Below are 19765 nucleotides of genomic sequence, written 5' to 3'. Positions count from 1 at the left end.
AAGTCAGTTACTTATAAGAAGTAAGGTGCGATCTTCTGAATGGTAGCACAACACACTCAAATTTCAGCACTGTCTCATAATGTTTACAAGAAGAGGTGAAAAAAATGAGCCAGCGAATGAGGCCCGAAGTCACAATATAATTAATGAATATGAAGTCCCAAAATTGTTTTGAAAGTCGAAGACGAATCGCTTGATTGAAGCAATTACAGACTGGTTCATCAAGCTGTTCACCGAGTTCAGTCAGCATTTGAAAGTACAGTGCCGGACATTGAGTGTGTTGCGCTGATCTTCAGGAGCTAGCAATTATATTGTGACTTCGCGCCTCATTCGCTGGCTCATTTAACTTTTCACCTCTTCTTGTAAACATTATGAGACAGTGCTGAAATTTGCATGTGTTGTGCTACTATTCAGAAGATCGCACCTTACTTCTTATAAGTGACTGACTTTCTACTTCTTCTAGATTTTACGATTTAAAATTGCACAGTACCAATCCCCATTAACATATTTTGCCTCTTCAACTGTTTTTGTAAAAGACTCACTCTTTAATTTCTTATTTACCTATGCATTGATTTTTGCATTTTATTCGGCTGATGATGACCAAGATTAGGGTCAAAACCGGTACCGCTTCCGCTTTTAATTCAATAGGAATGTAATACTACATTTCATATTTATTTGTATTGAATAGGTTGAACTATCTTATTTATTATTTCAATTTCATCACGATAACGTAGTCGCGTTGAATGATGCAAAGTTTGGCTTACGCGGACGTGTAACTCCAGGATTTGAATACAACACCCTCAAACTCCGTCGTTGACAAATTAGTCTTTCTCCCAAACAGTTCTGACCACTAGGTTAGGTTTACTGATAGGTAAGGCTCGCTATGACATTCGGCCTTCCTGTCAAACAGTTCGATGTTTGTGTTATTGCAGCTGAAGTCTTTGCACTAGCAACCTGCTATTTATGCTGTACACAATGTTTCCCTCACTGCCTCGTGGAACTCGATACAGTTTCTAGGCTGTCTGCTAAGCCACATTCAACTGATCCTGCGGCTCACTGCTACCATACCTGCCAACTTTTAGAAACCAAAAATAGGAAGATTTTTTAAATTCTTGGATTTCATCGCATATAATCCACCACGGTCTAGGTGAAAAAAGGTCAGGATAAAAGGCATACATATCCTACAGTTGCAATGCGAATTGACCATTAAATTTAAAATCTTAAACTAAGAAAACATAAAAATGGTTACAAGAAAATGTACCTAATCATTCTCATTTATGACACTTACATACGAATAATAATATTTGCACACCGACATACACAACAAAATGCATAATACCGTATTTTCTTGCGTAATTAACGCCTTTTTCTTTTGACGAAAAATACAGGCGAAAACTTCGAATGCGTAAATTATTCAAGGAATTCAGATATTTACAAATTATTGACAATTCATTTACATTTAAAAGATAGGCTACATAAAATATGGTCATTGAAGGAGGGACCCTGCTACATTACCCTAAACCGTTCGTATCCAATCTTGTACGAGTGATGTGACCATCCACCCTTTTTCTTGAATACGAATGTGGATCACTCTCGGAAATTTTACTTTAGGCATTGTTTTTCGTTTTAGAACAATGTAAGTTGTAAGATTTCTGCCATCAGCTGTTACAGCAAGCATTGCAGTACATCGTTGTTTTTTTGCTTCCAGTAGTGCGTACGATAACACTATATGTTCCTTTCTTATCGATTGTTCGACTTTGTCGCATATGGAAACTGACTGTCGTCTGACCCGCGGTTCCTATATGGGAGATCAAATATTCCTTCACTTTACGCTTCTCAATCACAAAGCGATGAAAATGATTAAAATCATTCGTCATTTTTTGGCACAATGTTGTTCTTCGTCGAAGAGAAAGTCCATATCTCTTCATAAAATTAATCAAGCCTCGGCTAACCTTCATATCAGAGACACTGATTAAATGTGCAGCGGCTATTTCTCATTCTTTAAAATACAGTAAAGCATTACGTGAGAAACGGCTTATCCAACGTTGCGTAACAAAATCATATAATTAAACAGAACCTCCTCTACATGCGGAAACTTGCCGCTTTTTGGTCCGCGAAATGCTTTGCGAGAGTTGTTGGCCACTTAAATGAACTTCTGTTACCGCGGTAACGCACGTTTCATTTGGACACTGAAGACTTGCTGCCCGCTGCCCTATTTCCGTATGTTTCGGCGTAACTGATCACCGCGAGTTTGGATGATCTAATATTACTCGAATACTGTGGACTGACAAACAATTTTGAGATCACAGAATGTCCCGCACCCGAAACACTCCTAAAACTAGGGCAGTGGGATTATGAAAGGACGTTAATTACGTGAGAAAATACGGTAGTTTCCTTTATCAGACGGTAACATGAACGGAAATTTATAGGTATCTCTGAACACTTGGAGATAACGTTTGTTATATTTTTTCGCCATTACGAGAAAAGAAAATACCAGAAACTGTCACCGACACAACACCTTTAAAAACATTCAACTCGTTAAAATTATGCACTTAAATACGCTAAACTACCACATACAAAACAATTCAATATGTCCCATACAGTATTAACATACAATTTTGACAGAGGGGGAAAGCATAGAGATGCAAGCAAAAACACGTGGCCTACAACTCCGACGAAACTACGCACAGAAACGAAGTTTACAGCGCGCTAACACAATAACAAACTCTTTCTTTCGTCCCGACTGAGTCGCCAGCGCGCGCTAGCCTCTCCTGCTTGCAGGACGATAGCCGCCCCGAATCCCCAGCTGTCCACACGCTGCTGTGGTGAGCGGGAAACACTCACGAAATAAAGCATCAAATAAATACGCTTAAAAATGAGGTTTAGTAAATTAAACAAGCACATAAGAATTTATCTTTTATCCTAGGGGCAGAGTATTGGCCGTACTAGAGGTTATATTGGTCAAAAATAGGAAGAAGTGAAAATAAATCGGAAAATCGGAAGACGAGTTAAAAACCGGAAAGTTTCCGGGTAAATCGGAAGGGTTGGCAGGTATGCTGCTACGTACGCAACTGACAATTTAAATCTAAGAATTTCATTTTTGTCCGTATTGAACTGAGAATGGAAGATAGGAAACTTAAAAGGGTCCACCTTTTCAATACAAATAAATGTTATAGTTTATTTACAACATATATTTACACTTGGAACTAGTTTTGACGCTGTTTGGCGTCATCTTCAGCCAAAATGTGGGAAATAAGCATAACATGTAGACATTTATATTATACAAGGTGTTACATCAGTGTGATTAAATGAGAGAATATGAAGACATGAAGTACAATGTCAGTTTCAAAATGGTCATGAAGGGCAAGACAAAATTGTATAAACATGAGATAACATAAACACATAAACAAAAAACATACATACATATAAATTGTAACAAGACCATGCGAAAGTACGAGATGATTGGCACTGGAGATTCAAATTATTTCAGACACTCTTCCATTGAATGTTGCCTGCCGCGAGTGTAGTACAAAACATAGGTTGGATTTCAATAAAAACAATCGTCTCAAAAATGCACATAACATTTTAAAAAATATTTGGGTTGAGATGATATTTGGCAGTTAGGGATTGAAATCACTTATTCAATAAGCGTCAATTCAAAAAACAGCTGTGAAGGGTGAAACAAAAAATTGCACAAGTGTGAGTTTGGACTCGATAAATGCAAAAAGCACATGTAACACACTCAGAAATGTAGGTTCTTGATGGATTTGGCACAAAAGGTCTGCATTCAATCATTCATTGAATGGCACTGGTGCGAGTGTAGTTCAAATGCGCGTGAGGATTTAACAGCCTCTTAGAAGTGCACATGACATCTGAACTCATGGTGCGAGATGAACTTGGCAGTGAAGGTTCGAATTGTAGATATTCAGTAATGCCATTTCGAAACAGTCCATGAAGGGTGAAACAAAAGCTATAATTCATACGAGTTAGGACTCGTTAAATAATACTTTCAAATACAAATAACATATTCAAATTTTCGTAGTTCAAGGTGAAATTGGCAGTTAAAGAATTAAAATTTGTAGATATTTCTTCGTCAGGTGCCATATAGGTCAAGCGCAGCGTAAGTATGAGACAGGGCTCAACATATCCAAACTTGTACAAATGAATATAACATATCTGAATCCAAGTGTGAGATGAACATGGTAGGTAAAGAATCACTTTGTTGAGGGTGTAGTAAACATATTCAGCTCGACAAGAATACAAAATTCGAATTAAGGAAGACGTTCCTCGGAGAGCTTAGAGGTTGACTGTGCTAATATTTGTGCTGTATTGTTGCAACATTACGTGGAGGGTGGGGGCAGATTTCTATGATGTTTATTGCGGGACCTAAGGCGGTAAAGCTACACTCGCGGCAGGCAACATTCAATGGAAGAGTGTCTGAAATAATTTGAATCTCCAATGCCAATCATCTCGTACTTTCGCATGGTCTTGTTACAGTTTATATATGTATGTTTTTTGTTTATATGTTTATGTTATCTCATGTTTATACAATTTTGACTCGCCCTTCATGACCATTTTGAAACTGACATTGTACTTCACGTCTTCATTTTCTCTCATTTAATCACACTGATGTAACACTTTGTATAATATAAATGTCTACATGCTATGCCTATTTCCCACATTTTGGCTGAAGATGACGCCAAACAGCGTTGAAACTAGTTCCAAGTGTAAATATATGTTGTAAATAAACTATAACATTTATCTGTATTGAAAAGGTGGACCCTTTTAAGTTTCCTATCTTCTGCAACCGACAAGTTGTAAACTATTCTGTCTCACAACCACACACAATACTTGTAGGAAGCTAGGCAGTTTATCTCCCTTGTGACGGTCAGCCACAAACACTCTAGTTGCTATCACGGAGGTTGGTCAGAATCTCCCTTGTGGCGCTCAGCCGCTCACACACGTTGCTTTCACGGCAGTCTACTAGAATCTCTCCTATCTCCGAAGTATCATTCCCTATATCTTACGTTCCGACGTTTCTCGAATATTTTCCCTCTCTACTCCTGTAGAATAAGACGTTTTTAAGTCTGATTGGTTCATGAGCTTCTCCCACTAACCGAAGAGGAGTGCCATAGAATTCACTCTAACAATCTCCTTCTAGCTGTGTTAACAATCTACACGATATTTGCTTCGATTTCTTCTCGAAAATTTTACAGAACTTCTTTTGTGTTCTCAGATTAACACTGATGCTGTGTGGATGACTATTGCACAAGGTTACTCACTTGTGTTACACCAGCTTGCTACAAGTAAAACTTGTATGAAGTCTTATACTTTTCAATATTTGAAACACTATAACTCCTTGCCACTGTTACATGATCATATTAACTCAATATTCTTAGTCTCAGTGGTTGCAGATTCGAGACTTGGTCGAGTCCGTTCGCTCAGCACTGAGACATGAAAGGGGCGCATCGTGACGCGGTCATGATACTGGCCATGGTTAATTCCTCAAATACTGTCTGAGCTTACACCGCCCAGTAAACGGGATAATTTGTTCATCGATCGAGTAGGACTTAGATTCACATGGGATGGCAAGACAATAATTGGTAGCAACTTCCACAGTCTGTTAGTTGAAAGTTTATCAGCATTCACTGCAACAGTTTCCATAAAATGTAAACACTGTCGAAGATCAAAAAACCTGTCTCTAGCTATTGCAGATGCCACGAGGTCGAATCGGACATCATCATGCCAATAATTTCCCATCCATAGGTAAGGCATATTTCCCATCCGTAAAGCTTCTAGATTAATATGAATGCAATAAATAAATACATACTTTTCGCACTACTGCTTTCCGTCATCTCGTCGATCAACTATGTTTTTAAACTCTCTGTCCTCCACCTTGGTAGTCAAGTGCTAACTAAAAACAAATGAAAGTACATGCTACATGTTCTGCACAAGCACTGCAGTCCAGTCTAGCGCCAAGAAAACGGCAAATACACTGAACATAAATAAAACAGAGTCTGAAAGGGTTAAGTCACAGATAGATCAGCAAAAGAGAAAATGGCACTTCTCTCTTATACGAGATTAATTATCAGCAAGGGCCTTATTTTTCGGTGAAATGATTCTGTTGATTTTGGTGTTAAAACTGACAATATTTTGGTAGGTATTTCGTGAAATAAATTGTCATACTGATCAATGTTTCTTTGATATCTTCCTTATAGTATGGGGTAAATCTAATTTTTTGATTAGGGGTTTTAAACTGAACTCTTGTAATGTATTAAATTGTTATTACATCTTAGAACAACTAAATGTACAAAATGTTATAGAAATAAATACCGGTATATAAATCACCAATACGTTTAAATGAAGTTAGGTGATCTGCCCTGTAATATGAAATACGAATTTATACATAGCCTCCTTGTCTACAAAGTACAAACTAAGCATGGTCTGAACATTATTAGGATGCAGAGTTGTGTGACAGTCAGAAAGTATCTTTGTGTAAGCAGAGAAGCCCCTTTCGTTGACGACATTAGACGCCAGAAACCATAACGCTAGCGAACACCTGGATGCAAATTCACTGTGGTCTTCTGTCAAACCTCCTAAAACTTCACTAACAATGTCTTCTTTCTTCTCCTGCACCAGATGTGCCTTCACTGGATTTTGCAAAGCCATATAGCCCTAGAAGATGTTCATGGATATGCTGGTGCTGCCCCACCAAGGATGAGTAGCTCTAACACTTACGGCGCTGGCTTTCTGAGCCCAAGCTGGCAGGTTGAGCCCGATGGTATCTGAAGGTGCTCAAATACATCAGCCTCGTGTCACTAGTTTTACTGGCACATAAAAGAGATCCTGCGGAACAACACTTAGGCATCTTGGCGTCTCCGAAAACCGTAAAAGTACTTAGTAGGACGAAAACAACAACATTATTACTACTTAACCAGGCGATTTACTTACAATAGGTCTACTAATACCATTGTATTTTACAAGAAAGACAGTATTATTTATCTTTCCTTTCATAATCATCCATGTCCTCATGCCAGGATTATCCAGCTTTTCTACAGAAATGCTGGCTAGCATGAAGGCTTTTGTTGTGTCTATTACAAACTGCTATCACTTTTCAACTTCTTTGCAACGTGTAAAGTATCGCTGATTATTATTTGCCGCTTATAATTATGTTAATTTGCTTCATTCTTCTGTTGTATTCCTTGACCCTCGAAAAAACTGTTGAGACTTCAGTTTTCGGCACTTTTCTATTTAAAAGCTGGACATTTGCCAGTAGCGAATTCTCACTGCCAAAGAGTATAATGCGCACTGCTGTATTTACGACCGATCTTGCTCTGAATGCAATGCCGTTTGCTGTAATCGATAAGATACCGATTTTTACTGATTGCCTTAGAGATTGTGGAACTGAATACACATACTTCCAATACACAGTGCTCATCGCTTTGGGTGTGTTTGTGTAGAGAACATACAGCCTATCAAGCAAATGAGAAAGAAACAACAATAGTCTAGTTCTCAGAAGCATTTCGTTTATTGGAGAGCTCTTCTGGTACTATTTTGCATTTTTCGTACCACGTGGGGTACAGTTTGTGATTATTTGTGCAATAAATCAGATTTTGCAAGTTTATTTTTCTCAAAAACTGTACTTTAAGTACCTACAAGGTCATATATAGGCAAGAAAGAAGATATGGAAAAAATGCGTGCGATCGATATTACCAAAAAATACAGCCCCTAATTATCAGGCATTGTAAATTAAACACACACCTGTTATAATTTATGATTCCATTATTGAAGCACTGCGCTGATTTCACAAGGATCACTTGTATTCAATGATATTTTAAGGTAGCCAGGTAGTACTTTTTCACTTGATTAACAAATACTGCACAATTTGTCACTGGTATACTGACACTTAATTAGACTCCTCAAGTACATGTCCTGCAATGTCTAGTTGTAATGACACTATCTATATATATAAAATAAGAGTTTAAATAATAATAATGTTATTTGTTTTACGTCCCACTAACTACTTTTTAAGGTCTTCGGAGACGCCGAGGTGCCGGAATTTAGTCCCGCAGGAGTTCTTTTACGTGCCAGTAAATCTACCGACACGGGGCTGTCGTATTTGAGCACCTTCAAATACCACCGGACTGAGCCAGGATCGAACCTGCCAAGTTGGGGTTAGAAGGCCAGCGCCTTAACCGTCTGAGCCACTCAGCCCGGCAAAATAAGAGTTTTGTCTGTACATTGCTCAGAATTTGAAAAGAATGGTATTTCTGTATCGATCACGTCCCCAGTAACAAGAAAATGCAGTTTTTACTTTTCCGTAATTTCTGTCTGTCTGTCTGTATGTATGTACACGCATCACGAGAAAACGGCTGAAGAGAATTTAATAAAAATCAGTATGTAGAGTTGGGGGTGAACCGCTACAATCTAGGCTATAAATGATTTTATTCACGCTGAGTGAAATGGTAGTTTAGGGGAAGGCCTAAAATTCAGTTCTCAAATATTTATATTATTAGTGGTCATATCGATAAATACTACATAACTAAAGTTATACAGAATTAAATTTCTGATCATTTACGTCTTATGAATTTTTACCGTACCGGCTATGATAACACAGATATTCATGAATTTGGATTTTTGTTGCTAAGTCCATATTAACGCCGAGCCCCGAGAAAATAGGTAAACAAAATTTAATGAAAATCGGTATATAGAGTTGGGGAATAAGAAACTACAGTTTAAGCTATAAATAATGTTATTCACCCTGGGTGAAATGGTAGTTTAGGGGAAGGCACCTAAAATTTAATTTTTAAATACCTATGTTCTTGGTCCTATGGAAAAGTACTACATAACAAAAGTTATAGAGAATATAATTTCCGATCACTTGTGTTTTATTCAGTTTTACCGTACCGACTATGATAAGAGTGGTATTTCAGAACCGGAAGACAATTAATAATGTGAAGGCCTACAATATCGAAAGCGCGTAACATTGATCAACAATAACATTACACTGACCGTTGTTTGTTGTAATGTTCTTTGTCTCTTATGCTGACATTCAACTCCGATAGATGGGATTACTGCTGCGTACCGAGTATAACAGCCTAATTGAATATTGGCGGGAAATAGCTGAGGAGTTAGATAACTTTCTTCTTTAGCACGCCAATCCTCTGGTTCATACATTTTCTGATACTGCTGGTACGTAACACACTGGTTCATCATAGTATGCCAGCTATTCGATGCCTACTCTGACACACTGTTTTGAAAGAGCAGTGTGCGCACTTAAGTCAGAGGCTCAGTTAGTAGTAGTGAGCCGAGCTAGGGAAAAATTTTCTTGCCATGAGTGGGTGACTACCTTTTTCCTGAATCGAACGCTTAGTCCCGCGGCGTCTTTCTCCTTTCGAGCTCTACGAGTGGGTAACAGTTTTTTTTCTTGCACCATTCTTATGGGTGACTATTTATCTAGAGCCATGCTACAGTGCCTATCTCACCTTTCGGTCCTCCTCAGCAATCAAGAAAATTCAATGTTCAAACAATATCTCAGGGAATAAGTTACATCAGCATTTTTTTTTTTTACCGTGAATCCGACTGGGATTATCCTCTCTACCTTTCATTATATGCGAACATCGATTGGAATATTTGGTCATGAAGACTCTGTTTCAAACTCAATTAATTACCATCATCAGGTAAGATATTACCTTAAATTAATCTTATAATCTATAAATAATATAAAATCACTTAAATTCTAAATTATTAATATTTATTCAAAATTATATCATATTTTCAGATGAGCTAAATGTTTTCTAAATATTTCGTATGTACATTGGTATTTCATCCGAACAAAAAAAAAAAATCTTGAAATCGTCCTTGAAGTCCATGATCATTAATCAAAAACTATCTCATTATTGCCCATGGTCTCATCCTACCAAATAAATCTTCTCCTAAAATTTTTCATGGATTAAGATTGTTCGATGAATTCATCCTGACTTATTACGAATTACAATCTATCTTCATATTCTCATTCTCTTATTTAAAAAAATTATAATTGTATAGTTCTTTATATTGACATTTAGAAATTAATTAGATTAATGAATTAGCTTGAAATTGTGTAAATGACACAACAAGAGTAAAATGAAAATGAAACTCTTTTATGAATAAAGTCAAATTCTCGTGAAATATAAGATTCTACTGTTAAGCTCCAGCAGAATGTCGAGTTCTGACATACAACCAGTTTCAGTTATTGATATTTTACAAAGTTTCAAACTTAAGAATCCGAGAACTTTTTTTTTTTTTTTTTTTTTTTTTTTTTTTAAACTTTTGGTAAGTAAGCTTAATTATCTGTCTGGGCTCTTCAACTAACTTTATCTTTCAGAAAACACACGCAGAATAAGAAATGTTTCATGACTGTAGCTCGTAATAGCTACCTACGTTAATATATATATATATATATATATCTTTATTCATGACTAGATGTGATCAAAATATTCCTATGAAACCTGTAAAATCTTCAAGATAGACTCAACAACTTTGCATTCAGGTTATAATATGTCGCACCGCTTAATAAATTCAATTATATGTTTGCAATAAGTCAAGGAATACCTTAGATGACAGTTCATAAGCCATTAATAGTGATTAGCTAACATTACGATGACACTAATTTCATACCTGCCGACACGAATCTAGTGTTTCAGCTTAAATCAACTTAAATATCAAATAGGATGTGGAAATTTTCTTTGAGGTTGCCATAATAGCCTGAGTTGTAGGTTAATTGAGATTAATTTCCGATGACCATACTTCATTAACATCCTGTAAACCCATCTTCAATTTGCCAATACATCACATATAGATTATTCGAGGTTACGTCGCTTTAAGCATTAAATAAAACATTAATTCTACACTACGTTACATACACTCTCATTAATTACTTATACGTGAGATTCTTTCCTCAAACGACCTTCCATTTATTATCATTCCCCAAACAAATATTCAAGGATATCTATTATTTATTATTCGCACTCCCTATCTCATATTTCCATCATATCCTTACATCACCGCATACATAAACTTCATTTGATCTATTCAATGTAACGCTCGGTTTGAATAATTCCATATCCCAATGAAATTACAAGATTATGGATCGACAACATCTATTTCTGACAATATGCACTTGATTTGTCAATATATATATATATATATATATATATAAAACCCATATTTACTCACGTTTGGCAATAAGTTGGTATTAATGATGATCTAGGTAACCTACGATTCGATATGCATTACCGGTATTTACTTACTCCAAGTACATTTGAACGGCTTGATTATGGCATAACTCTTTGAAAATCGACTGACAAGACGTTATTATAGTGCTTCATTGGCGAATGCGACATTTCCTACATATGGAAGTTCTTATCTGCTTTTGAAGATTACCAAACACCTTCATCTGAACAGCACTATCAATACGTTCGCGATGAAACTATCTTTATAAGTCATCTCTCGAAGATACATCGATCCATTCCTTACATCAACACAACCAACAAATTACTACATGATACTACCCAAATATCTACTTTTGAAAAATACAGCTTTTCAACTTATCTTATTCTGCCTGTGTTTTGGGCTGGGACTGCTGTAATTTCGTCCTCTTATGTGGCGATCATCTCTGGTTTATATCTGCGGCATCTCCGAGTCTTGATCGCTGGACTTGTGTTGTCGGGCAAGGCCGGTTCGGTTCCCGTCTGTCGCCAATCCCATCTCCATTTAGCAGGTCATCACAGCGTTTTCACGTACATGCATGAAAAACATAGACAAATATAACATTAATTCCACGGTCTCCATAGTTATAAAGCCTTCTTATATTCTTTAGGTTCTTACGAGGAGAATATGATGACGCAAATTCAACTACTGCAGTTTTAACGACACGAATGGTGGCTTAAATACTGTCAGGTTAATGTTTAAACGCTTCAAGATATCATTTTCAAAGAAATCTACTTCAATAAACTTTCATCGATCCTCAGTTCAACCCTGCTTTCCGTTCAGTCGTCTTCTTCATTTCATGCAGTGTAATTTGCCTATGACCCTATATCTTTACGAGAAATATAACATTTGGACTTCGTATTTTTGTTAATTCTTCCGATAATGTTAGTATCTTCTCTCTAAAATCTGCTATTTCTTTATACAGTAGCTTCTTGAAATCTTCTGTGTATATTCTTCCTTTTTACGATCTTCGAATGTTCCTACTGTTGGTTAATAGTGAACTTTTCTTATATCACGGTTACCTGGATTCCGTTTGCCTGTATATTTTCCCTTATGTTAGCGGCCACATGGATTCCATTAGTCCGTATTTCATTACTTCAAACTTTCTGCCACACGATTTACGGAACTTTACCGCTATTCTCGGCAAATGACGATTTCAATTCCCTGTTATTTTTTTATAAAAAATTTATATTTAGGGCAATGAAATGGTACAGTAGTAGGAGTAGTATGAACTGGTCTGGAATTACAATTTAGCCCTATTCCAAATTATAGTACCACAATTCACTAAATAACTCAAAATTCAACCCTGAAAAGAGCCGTTTCTTAAGAAAAGTTTCTTCCTCTTCACTTTCATTATATCTGCATTAATTGTATTCCAAATTAGCAGCGAAGATGTGGTTTCTTCTCTGACTTGGAGGAAAAATTGCCTCCACGTCAAACAGTTCTTTCCCCCGCCAGTGTAGTGAATTGAGATTTTCCGACTCATCAGGTACTCCCAGGAAACAGATAAGTAAACGAGCATAGTTTTTGCCTTGGGACTATCCACTATTTGAAACCCCCGCCGAAAAAAGGACGAAGATTGTTCACGGATCACGGATGTCTGCGTCTTGGTTATTCCAGCACTGTAGCTTTGGACTGTTAGTTCGGCACCATAGTACTGTTCGTTAAAAGTGAGAAAATGTGTGGTTTTTCATTATCGAGTATTTCATATCAAGGCATTGTTTTTAATCGCGCCATTCCTACTGACGTCATTGTAATGATCCATGTTCATTTCAGTTGGGAAAACCACTAAGAGAGTCTTTCTGAGAATCTATAAAGGCAGGCGGAGAGTGAGTGTCTGCCATTATAATGACAACTCCGCAACCTGATTGTGACTGACGGTAGGCAAGCTGGCCTACCATTACAATGAAAATTCCCTAACTCAGTCTTCATATGAGAAAAGACATTGGTGACTTGCCCGTCGTGCTTCTAGGGCAACTTTAAGTGCTATGCAACTTAATACAATCTTGCTCACAAGGTTTATACTACCTAACCTAGAATTCTGTATAAAATTTAGAATTCCGTAGCGAAGCACGGGTACATCAGCTAGTTTATTAATAAAACAGCTGAGAATGGTTTGAGCACAGGTTTCCTCTTTACTGTATTTATCTGGGAGATGAAATATTCTGGTAGAAGAGATAACCAGACAGCACCTTCTCTGTCAGTCAGGCAGTAAATAGGTATTTCTGCAAAATTAATCAAGTTAAGGTAGGGCGGTATGAAAAGAATAGAAAGGTCTCTGCACATGTCAGGACATGGGTTATTGATCAACTTGAAACTGTTCATTAAGGGAGTAGTAAAAATTCTGGAAAAACGGGTCTATCACATCAAATTCATCTACAGTCACTAGCTGAAAGCAAACACTGTCCCTAAGGAGCACCACTAATCACTAAAGACAGGACTGAGTAAGTTAGCTGCACAGTTTAGGCCATGTAGTTGTTAGCTTTCATTCGGGAGATGGAGGGTATGAACCCAACTGCTGGCAGCCCAGAAAATGTTTTCCCAGAGTTTCCCAATTTTCACATAAGGCAAATGCTGGGATTGCACCTTAATTAAGGCCGTGGTCACTTCTTCCCTGGTCCTAGCCCCACCCTACCCCATTGTCGCCATCAGAACTGAGTTGGTGCGATGTAAAACCAATAGCATAGGGACGACAAAAAAGAAAAAAAAAAAGGCAATGAAATCTATTGGTAGGAAAAGAAACTGACAATATTCTAAGACAACAACTGAATCGATTCAATTGAATTCCATTCTAGTAGCATTATGAACAGCGGAAAAAGAGCGTGAAGAGTGGATATAATATCACAACTCACAGATGCATACCGTTAAACGTTTTCTAAACAACTATGACCTAAAAAGGATTAATATGAAAACTAACCTGGTGGTATCTTGTAAAAGGAGATGTGGAGGTACCCAGAACTTGACCCTAAGAGCAAATCGGTATGGAGTTATACCAGTCACCTGCCTTTCAATAGGATTACGAAGATTTAGCCAGAGTTCTTCACCTTTGGCACAATGGAATTTGAGGCCAAAGTAGTCCGATTCCTTGCTGATGCCCAAACACTGGCACACCTGTAAAAAAGAAAAAGTGACATTACGTAAAGAAATTGCTAATTATAACAATTACATAATACTATTTACTATAAAATGTCCATCCATTTATGAGAATAAGATATCTGAAATGTTTAATACTTCTCTCCCACAGGTACCAGTATATTTAAAAATGATAAACATTTTATAAAAGGAAATTAGTACATTATCTTGATATGTGCTTCTACGTACAAGTACGCACTGCAAATGATAGCTCTTCAAGATCTCAATATGGAAAAGATCTCAGACACTCTCTGGAAGAGAAGGGCCACATTCTTTGCACACATCTACAGAACAGACCCCAGAAGGTTAACCAATCAGATAGTGAAGTGTCAGACCAAGAGAACTACAGGAGATGAAAAAGGACTTAGAAGAAATAGGAATATAAGAAATGGAAATCAGGAACAGAGGAGCCTGAAGTCTACGAAGGGAGTTCAATATATTTATTTTATAAGAATCAATTATCAGTCACTATTGATCTGCATTTAGGGCAGTTGCCCAGGTGGCAGATTCCCTATCTGTTGTTTCCCTAGCCTTTTCTTAAATGATTGCAAAGAAATAGGAAATTTATTGAACATTTCCCTTGGTAAGTTATTCCAATTGCTAACTCCCCTTCCTATAAATGAATATTTGCCCCAATTCGTCCTTTTGAATTCCATCTTCATATTGTGAATTTTTCTACTTTTAAAGACACCATCGAAACTTATTCGTCTACTGATGTCCTCCCATGCCATCTCTCCACTGACAGCTCGGAACATACCACCTATGATGTAGATATTGATTCCCATAGGGAACCTAAAATATTTGTCCCGAATGAGTAAATTTATAATACCAATATAATGGTCCGTTACTGAACATTATAAATTTTCCAGCTAACTCATGACAAATATTTTAGGTTCCCTATGGGAATCAATATCTACATCATTTGATGGCCAGGCAGGCATCAATTTTTGAAAATGAGACATAGCTCTCATAGTGCACTGGCACTGCTGGTGGCTTCAAGTAGCCTATGCAGTGGCCTCCACGGTATGCACTAGCCTTGCGTCTTGGGTGGTGTGCTAAGTCCCAACTCACGAGCCTAACTTAGCACACGAGGGCGAAACGCAGGCAACCAAGAATGAGTTAGCTGGAAAATTTATAATGTCCAATAACGGACCATTATATTGGTATTACATACCACTTAGTCGAGCAGCTCATCTCTTTTCTCCCAGGTCTTCCCAGCCCAAACTTTGCAAAATTTATGTAACACTACTCTTTTGTCGGAAATCGCCCAGAACAAGTCGAGCTGACTTTCTTTGGATTTTTTCCAGTTCCTGAACCAAGTAATCCTGGTAAGGGTCCCATACACTGGAACCATAATCTAGTTGGGGTTTCACCAGAGACAAATATGCTCTCTCCTTTACATCCTTACTACAACCCCTCAATACTCTCATAACCATGTGCAGAGATCTGTACCCTTTATTTAAAATTCAATTTATGTGATTACCCCAATGAAGATCTTTCCTTATATTAATACCTAGGTATTTACAATGATTCCCAAAGAGAACTTTCACCCCATCAACGCAGTAATTAAAACTGAGAGGACTTCTATTTGTGAAACTCACAACCTGACTTTTATCCACTTTTATCATCATACCATTGCCTACTGTCCATCTCAGAACATTAATGAAGTCATTTTGCAGTTGCTCACAATCTTGTAACTTATTTATTACTCTGTACAGAATAACATCATCTGCGAATGTACGCAGGCTGAGCCCATTTACGTTCCTTCATGACACATGGGATTTAAACTTTAAATACATCAAACAAACAAAAAAATAACAATAGTAACAATAATAGCAAGAAATAAGAAAATAAGAAAACTAATAAGCAGAACACAATTTTAAATTATTACTACAAATGTAAAACATAATAATATAAGCTATACATCAGTCGTAGAAAATTACTGAACAAGTTAGAAAAAAAGAACACAAAAACTTACGACTACTTAGTATTCCAGCAAAAAGGAATTTAATAATGATTATGATTTAGTAAAAATAGTCTTTATTTGCTTATTGAACAACCTAGCGCCAGCAAAAAAAAATCAACTTGTGCACTAATTGAATTATAAACTGATAATATTTTAACTAGTGGTGAATTAGAGGGATGAATGCTTCTAGATCTTGGAATGCAAAACAGCACTTGCTGCTGTGAAGTTACTTGTGGAACATGAAATGGGATGAAGGTAAGTAATTCTTGACAGTCAATTTTTCCATTCAAAATTTTCCTTAACATCTGTAACGAAATTAATGTTCTCCTGGTTTTCAAAGACATGGAATTGTACAAATTTCTTAATACTGGGTTGAAATGTCAAATGGACAAAATACATTGAAAGTTTTATGATCCAAGTATCTTAGAAATTTATTTTGTTTGGTCTCAATGTGACGTGTTTGGTCCTTATAAAGGGGATCCCAGATTACCAATGAATATTCTAACTTGCTTCGTACTAAACTTATATACAACTTAACAATTACTTCCATTTGAGTAAATAATTTGGAATTTCTAATAATAAAACCAAGCGTCTTGTTAGATAGACTCATTACTTTTGCAATATGGCCATTAAAAGTAAATTTGCTGTTGAAAATAATTCCCAAATCATTAATAGACGTTACAATTTCAAGTGTTGTTTCACCAATATAATATGTCAGATTTATATACGGTATTCCTTTTCTATGGTAAATACCAGAACTTTATATTTTGTAACATTTCGGAATAATTTATTGCTACCACATCATAACCTATTATTAATATCCTGTTGCAAATCATTCATGTCACTGCATTTATATAGGGTCTTATATAACTTTACGTCGTCAGCAAACAACAAACAACCAGAGGAACGAATCATTCCAGGTAAATTATTAACCATAATTAGAAACAGAAGAGGCCCAAGATTGGACCCTTTCGGCACACCAGAAGAACTAACAAAATTATGTGAAATTTCACTTTTGAAACAAACAGATTGCTGCCTATATTTTAATTAGGAACATAATTGAAGTAATGGTTTAGAAACTCCAAACTGATGCAGCTTCGTCAAAAGAATTTTATGGTCCACCTTATCAAAGGCTTTTTCTAGATCTGTGTATATTACATCGGTTCTTCTATTAGTGTTTAATGCATTGTAAATCCTTTGAGTAAGACCCAATAAGTTAGTAATGACAGATCTGCTGGGCATAAAGCCATGCTCTGACATTGTGATAGCTCTACCTTATTATGGCCGTAAATCCTAGAATACAGTATCTGCTCATATACCTTTGCTATAGCATTAATTACTAAAACAGGGCAAGAGTTTGCTATCATCTCTGAATTCTCTCCCTTTAGAGTAATTTTTGCCATTTTCCACTTTTCTGGGAAGCAGGATGTCTTTAAAGAAACATGAATGCCATCAGGTCCACTTGTTTTAACTTCTTATTAATAACTGCTCTTACTTAAAAAGAAAACTGTAGCCATGTACTGTGGAAAAGAGAAAAAAAGAGCAGCCAAGTGAACATAGATGGAGAACAGTTTACATATCTGGGTAGTATTATTAATGGAAGTACCGAAATCAACCCTGAATTTAATAACAGGCTAAGTAAAGGTACAACATTTTATCATCAAGTCAGAGAACTTTTATGGGATGACAAAGTACCCAAGAGAACAGAATTAACATTATATAAACAGTATTTCATACAAATTGTAACATACGGACTAGAAATACTGGTAACTAATAGGAGACAAGATAGTAAGAACCAAGCAATATAAATAAAATTTTTAAGAACCTTGGTTAAAAAGACAAGAAGAGATAGAATTCACAATATTAAAATCATAGAAGAGCTAAATATAGAATCGTTAGTACAGAACATACAGAAAGCAAGACTGAGATGGTTCGGTCATGTAAAAAGAATGGGAAAGGAACGGGTAGCAAGAAGGGAATTGGAAAGAGAAGTTAAGGGAAAGAGACCAGTTGACGATGCTTGTTGTTCAAAGGGGCCTAACATCTAAGGTCGTCAGCCCCTAATGGAATGAGATGGACGACATGATATATGATATGATAAATAAAATTTTAAAATGTATTCACTGACTGGAGTTTAGAAAAATGGTGATGACAAATGATTATATTAAAACAATCAGTGGATCTAATTCGCAATGCCTTATTTTTGATTAAAATTATAGAAAATACAGGTGACAAAGGAATAAGACATTGCCTGGAAGTACAGATATATATATATATATAAATAAAATTCAAGTTAGAAGTAAAATAACACATTAAAATACACAAACACGAACTAAAATAAAATCAATGGGATAAAAGCGCAGTTAACACAAATACACTTGGACAAAGGACATTATTACACGCGATAAAAAAGGCCATTATCCCTCATAAAATGGATGACGAGGTCTGCTGACTGCTCGTCATCTCGCAGGATGAGGGAGATGATACTTGGCAGAGTTAGCCTACGGCATAGATTGACCAGGTCCACGCACTCCGTAAGGATGTGTACAACGGTAAGATGATCGCCGCAAGTACACGCCGGAGGGGGTTCTCCTTTCAATAGATGGGGGTGTGTTAGGTTACCGTGGCCGATCCGAAGACGACATAATACCACTGCTACCGTCTGAGAAGCCTGAAGGGAAGTTCGCCATACCTTCGTTGTACCTTTGATCGCTCTTAGCTTATTTGGAAGTGGAGTGGCCTGCCACTCCATCTCCCAATGAGACATAACCCGATGTCTCAGCTGAGAGCGAATATCACTTGCTGAGACCTTGTAAGGCAATGGGGGCAGGATTACTGCCTCCTTGGCAGCCTTATCTGCTAACTTGTTTCCTTCTACACCCATGTGGCTTAGGAGCCACATACACGTGATTCTGCTGCCGGCATCCGAACACCCGGCCAGCAGGTCCTGGATCCGCTGCACCACAGGGTGCCGAGGGAAACAGGTATCAATAGACTGTAGCTCAAGAAGTCAGTACACAGAAGAAACTGTCGGCACATCGGACAATGCATACCGCAGAGCTTCACAGATAGCATAGAGCTCCACTGTGTACACACTACAGGTTTCCGGGAGAGCAAAAAGAAATCTATCGGTGTCGACAACAAACGCACAGCCCACTTTGGTGTCTGTTCTCGAACCACCCGTGTAAAAGACAACTGAACCTGGATACAGGCCAACAACGGACAGGAAGAGGCTCCGATAAATCGAAGGGTCCGTGTTTTTCTTTGGGCCAGTGTGCAGATCCAGGATTATTTCAGGTCGTCGTACTACCCACGGATGTACCCCACTTGGTTGTCTGACAAGGCAAGGAACCGAAGGTACGTGAAACACTCTGTGACTGCTATCCAAGCGTATTACAACCGGCTGCATTGCTCGAGGAC

The 19765-nt window shown here is 37.2% G+C and overlaps 1 protein-coding gene across 2 annotated transcripts in view; it reads right to left on the bottom strand.

The window, feature by feature from the left end:
• The window catches only part of dnr1 (defense repressor 1), a 269771-nt gene that overhangs the window by 228919 nt on the left and 21087 nt on the right, over positions 1–19765 (bottom strand). For both annotated transcript variants that reach the window (XM_067150016.2, XM_067150017.2), the window contains exon 2: positions 14165–14358. In XM_067150016.2, coding sequence (XP_067006117.1) covers positions 14165–14358 — 194 coding nt within the window. The remainder of the gene's footprint in view (positions 1–14164; positions 14359–19765) is intronic.

This window comes from Anabrus simplex, chromosome 6 (genome assembly GCF_040414725.1).
Source record: "Anabrus simplex isolate iqAnaSimp1 chromosome 6, ASM4041472v1, whole genome shotgun sequence".
NCBI classification, from domain to species: domain Eukaryota; kingdom Metazoa; phylum Arthropoda; class Insecta; order Orthoptera; family Tettigoniidae; genus Anabrus; species Anabrus simplex.
This window is presented reverse-complemented; position numbering and strand designations above follow the sequence as displayed.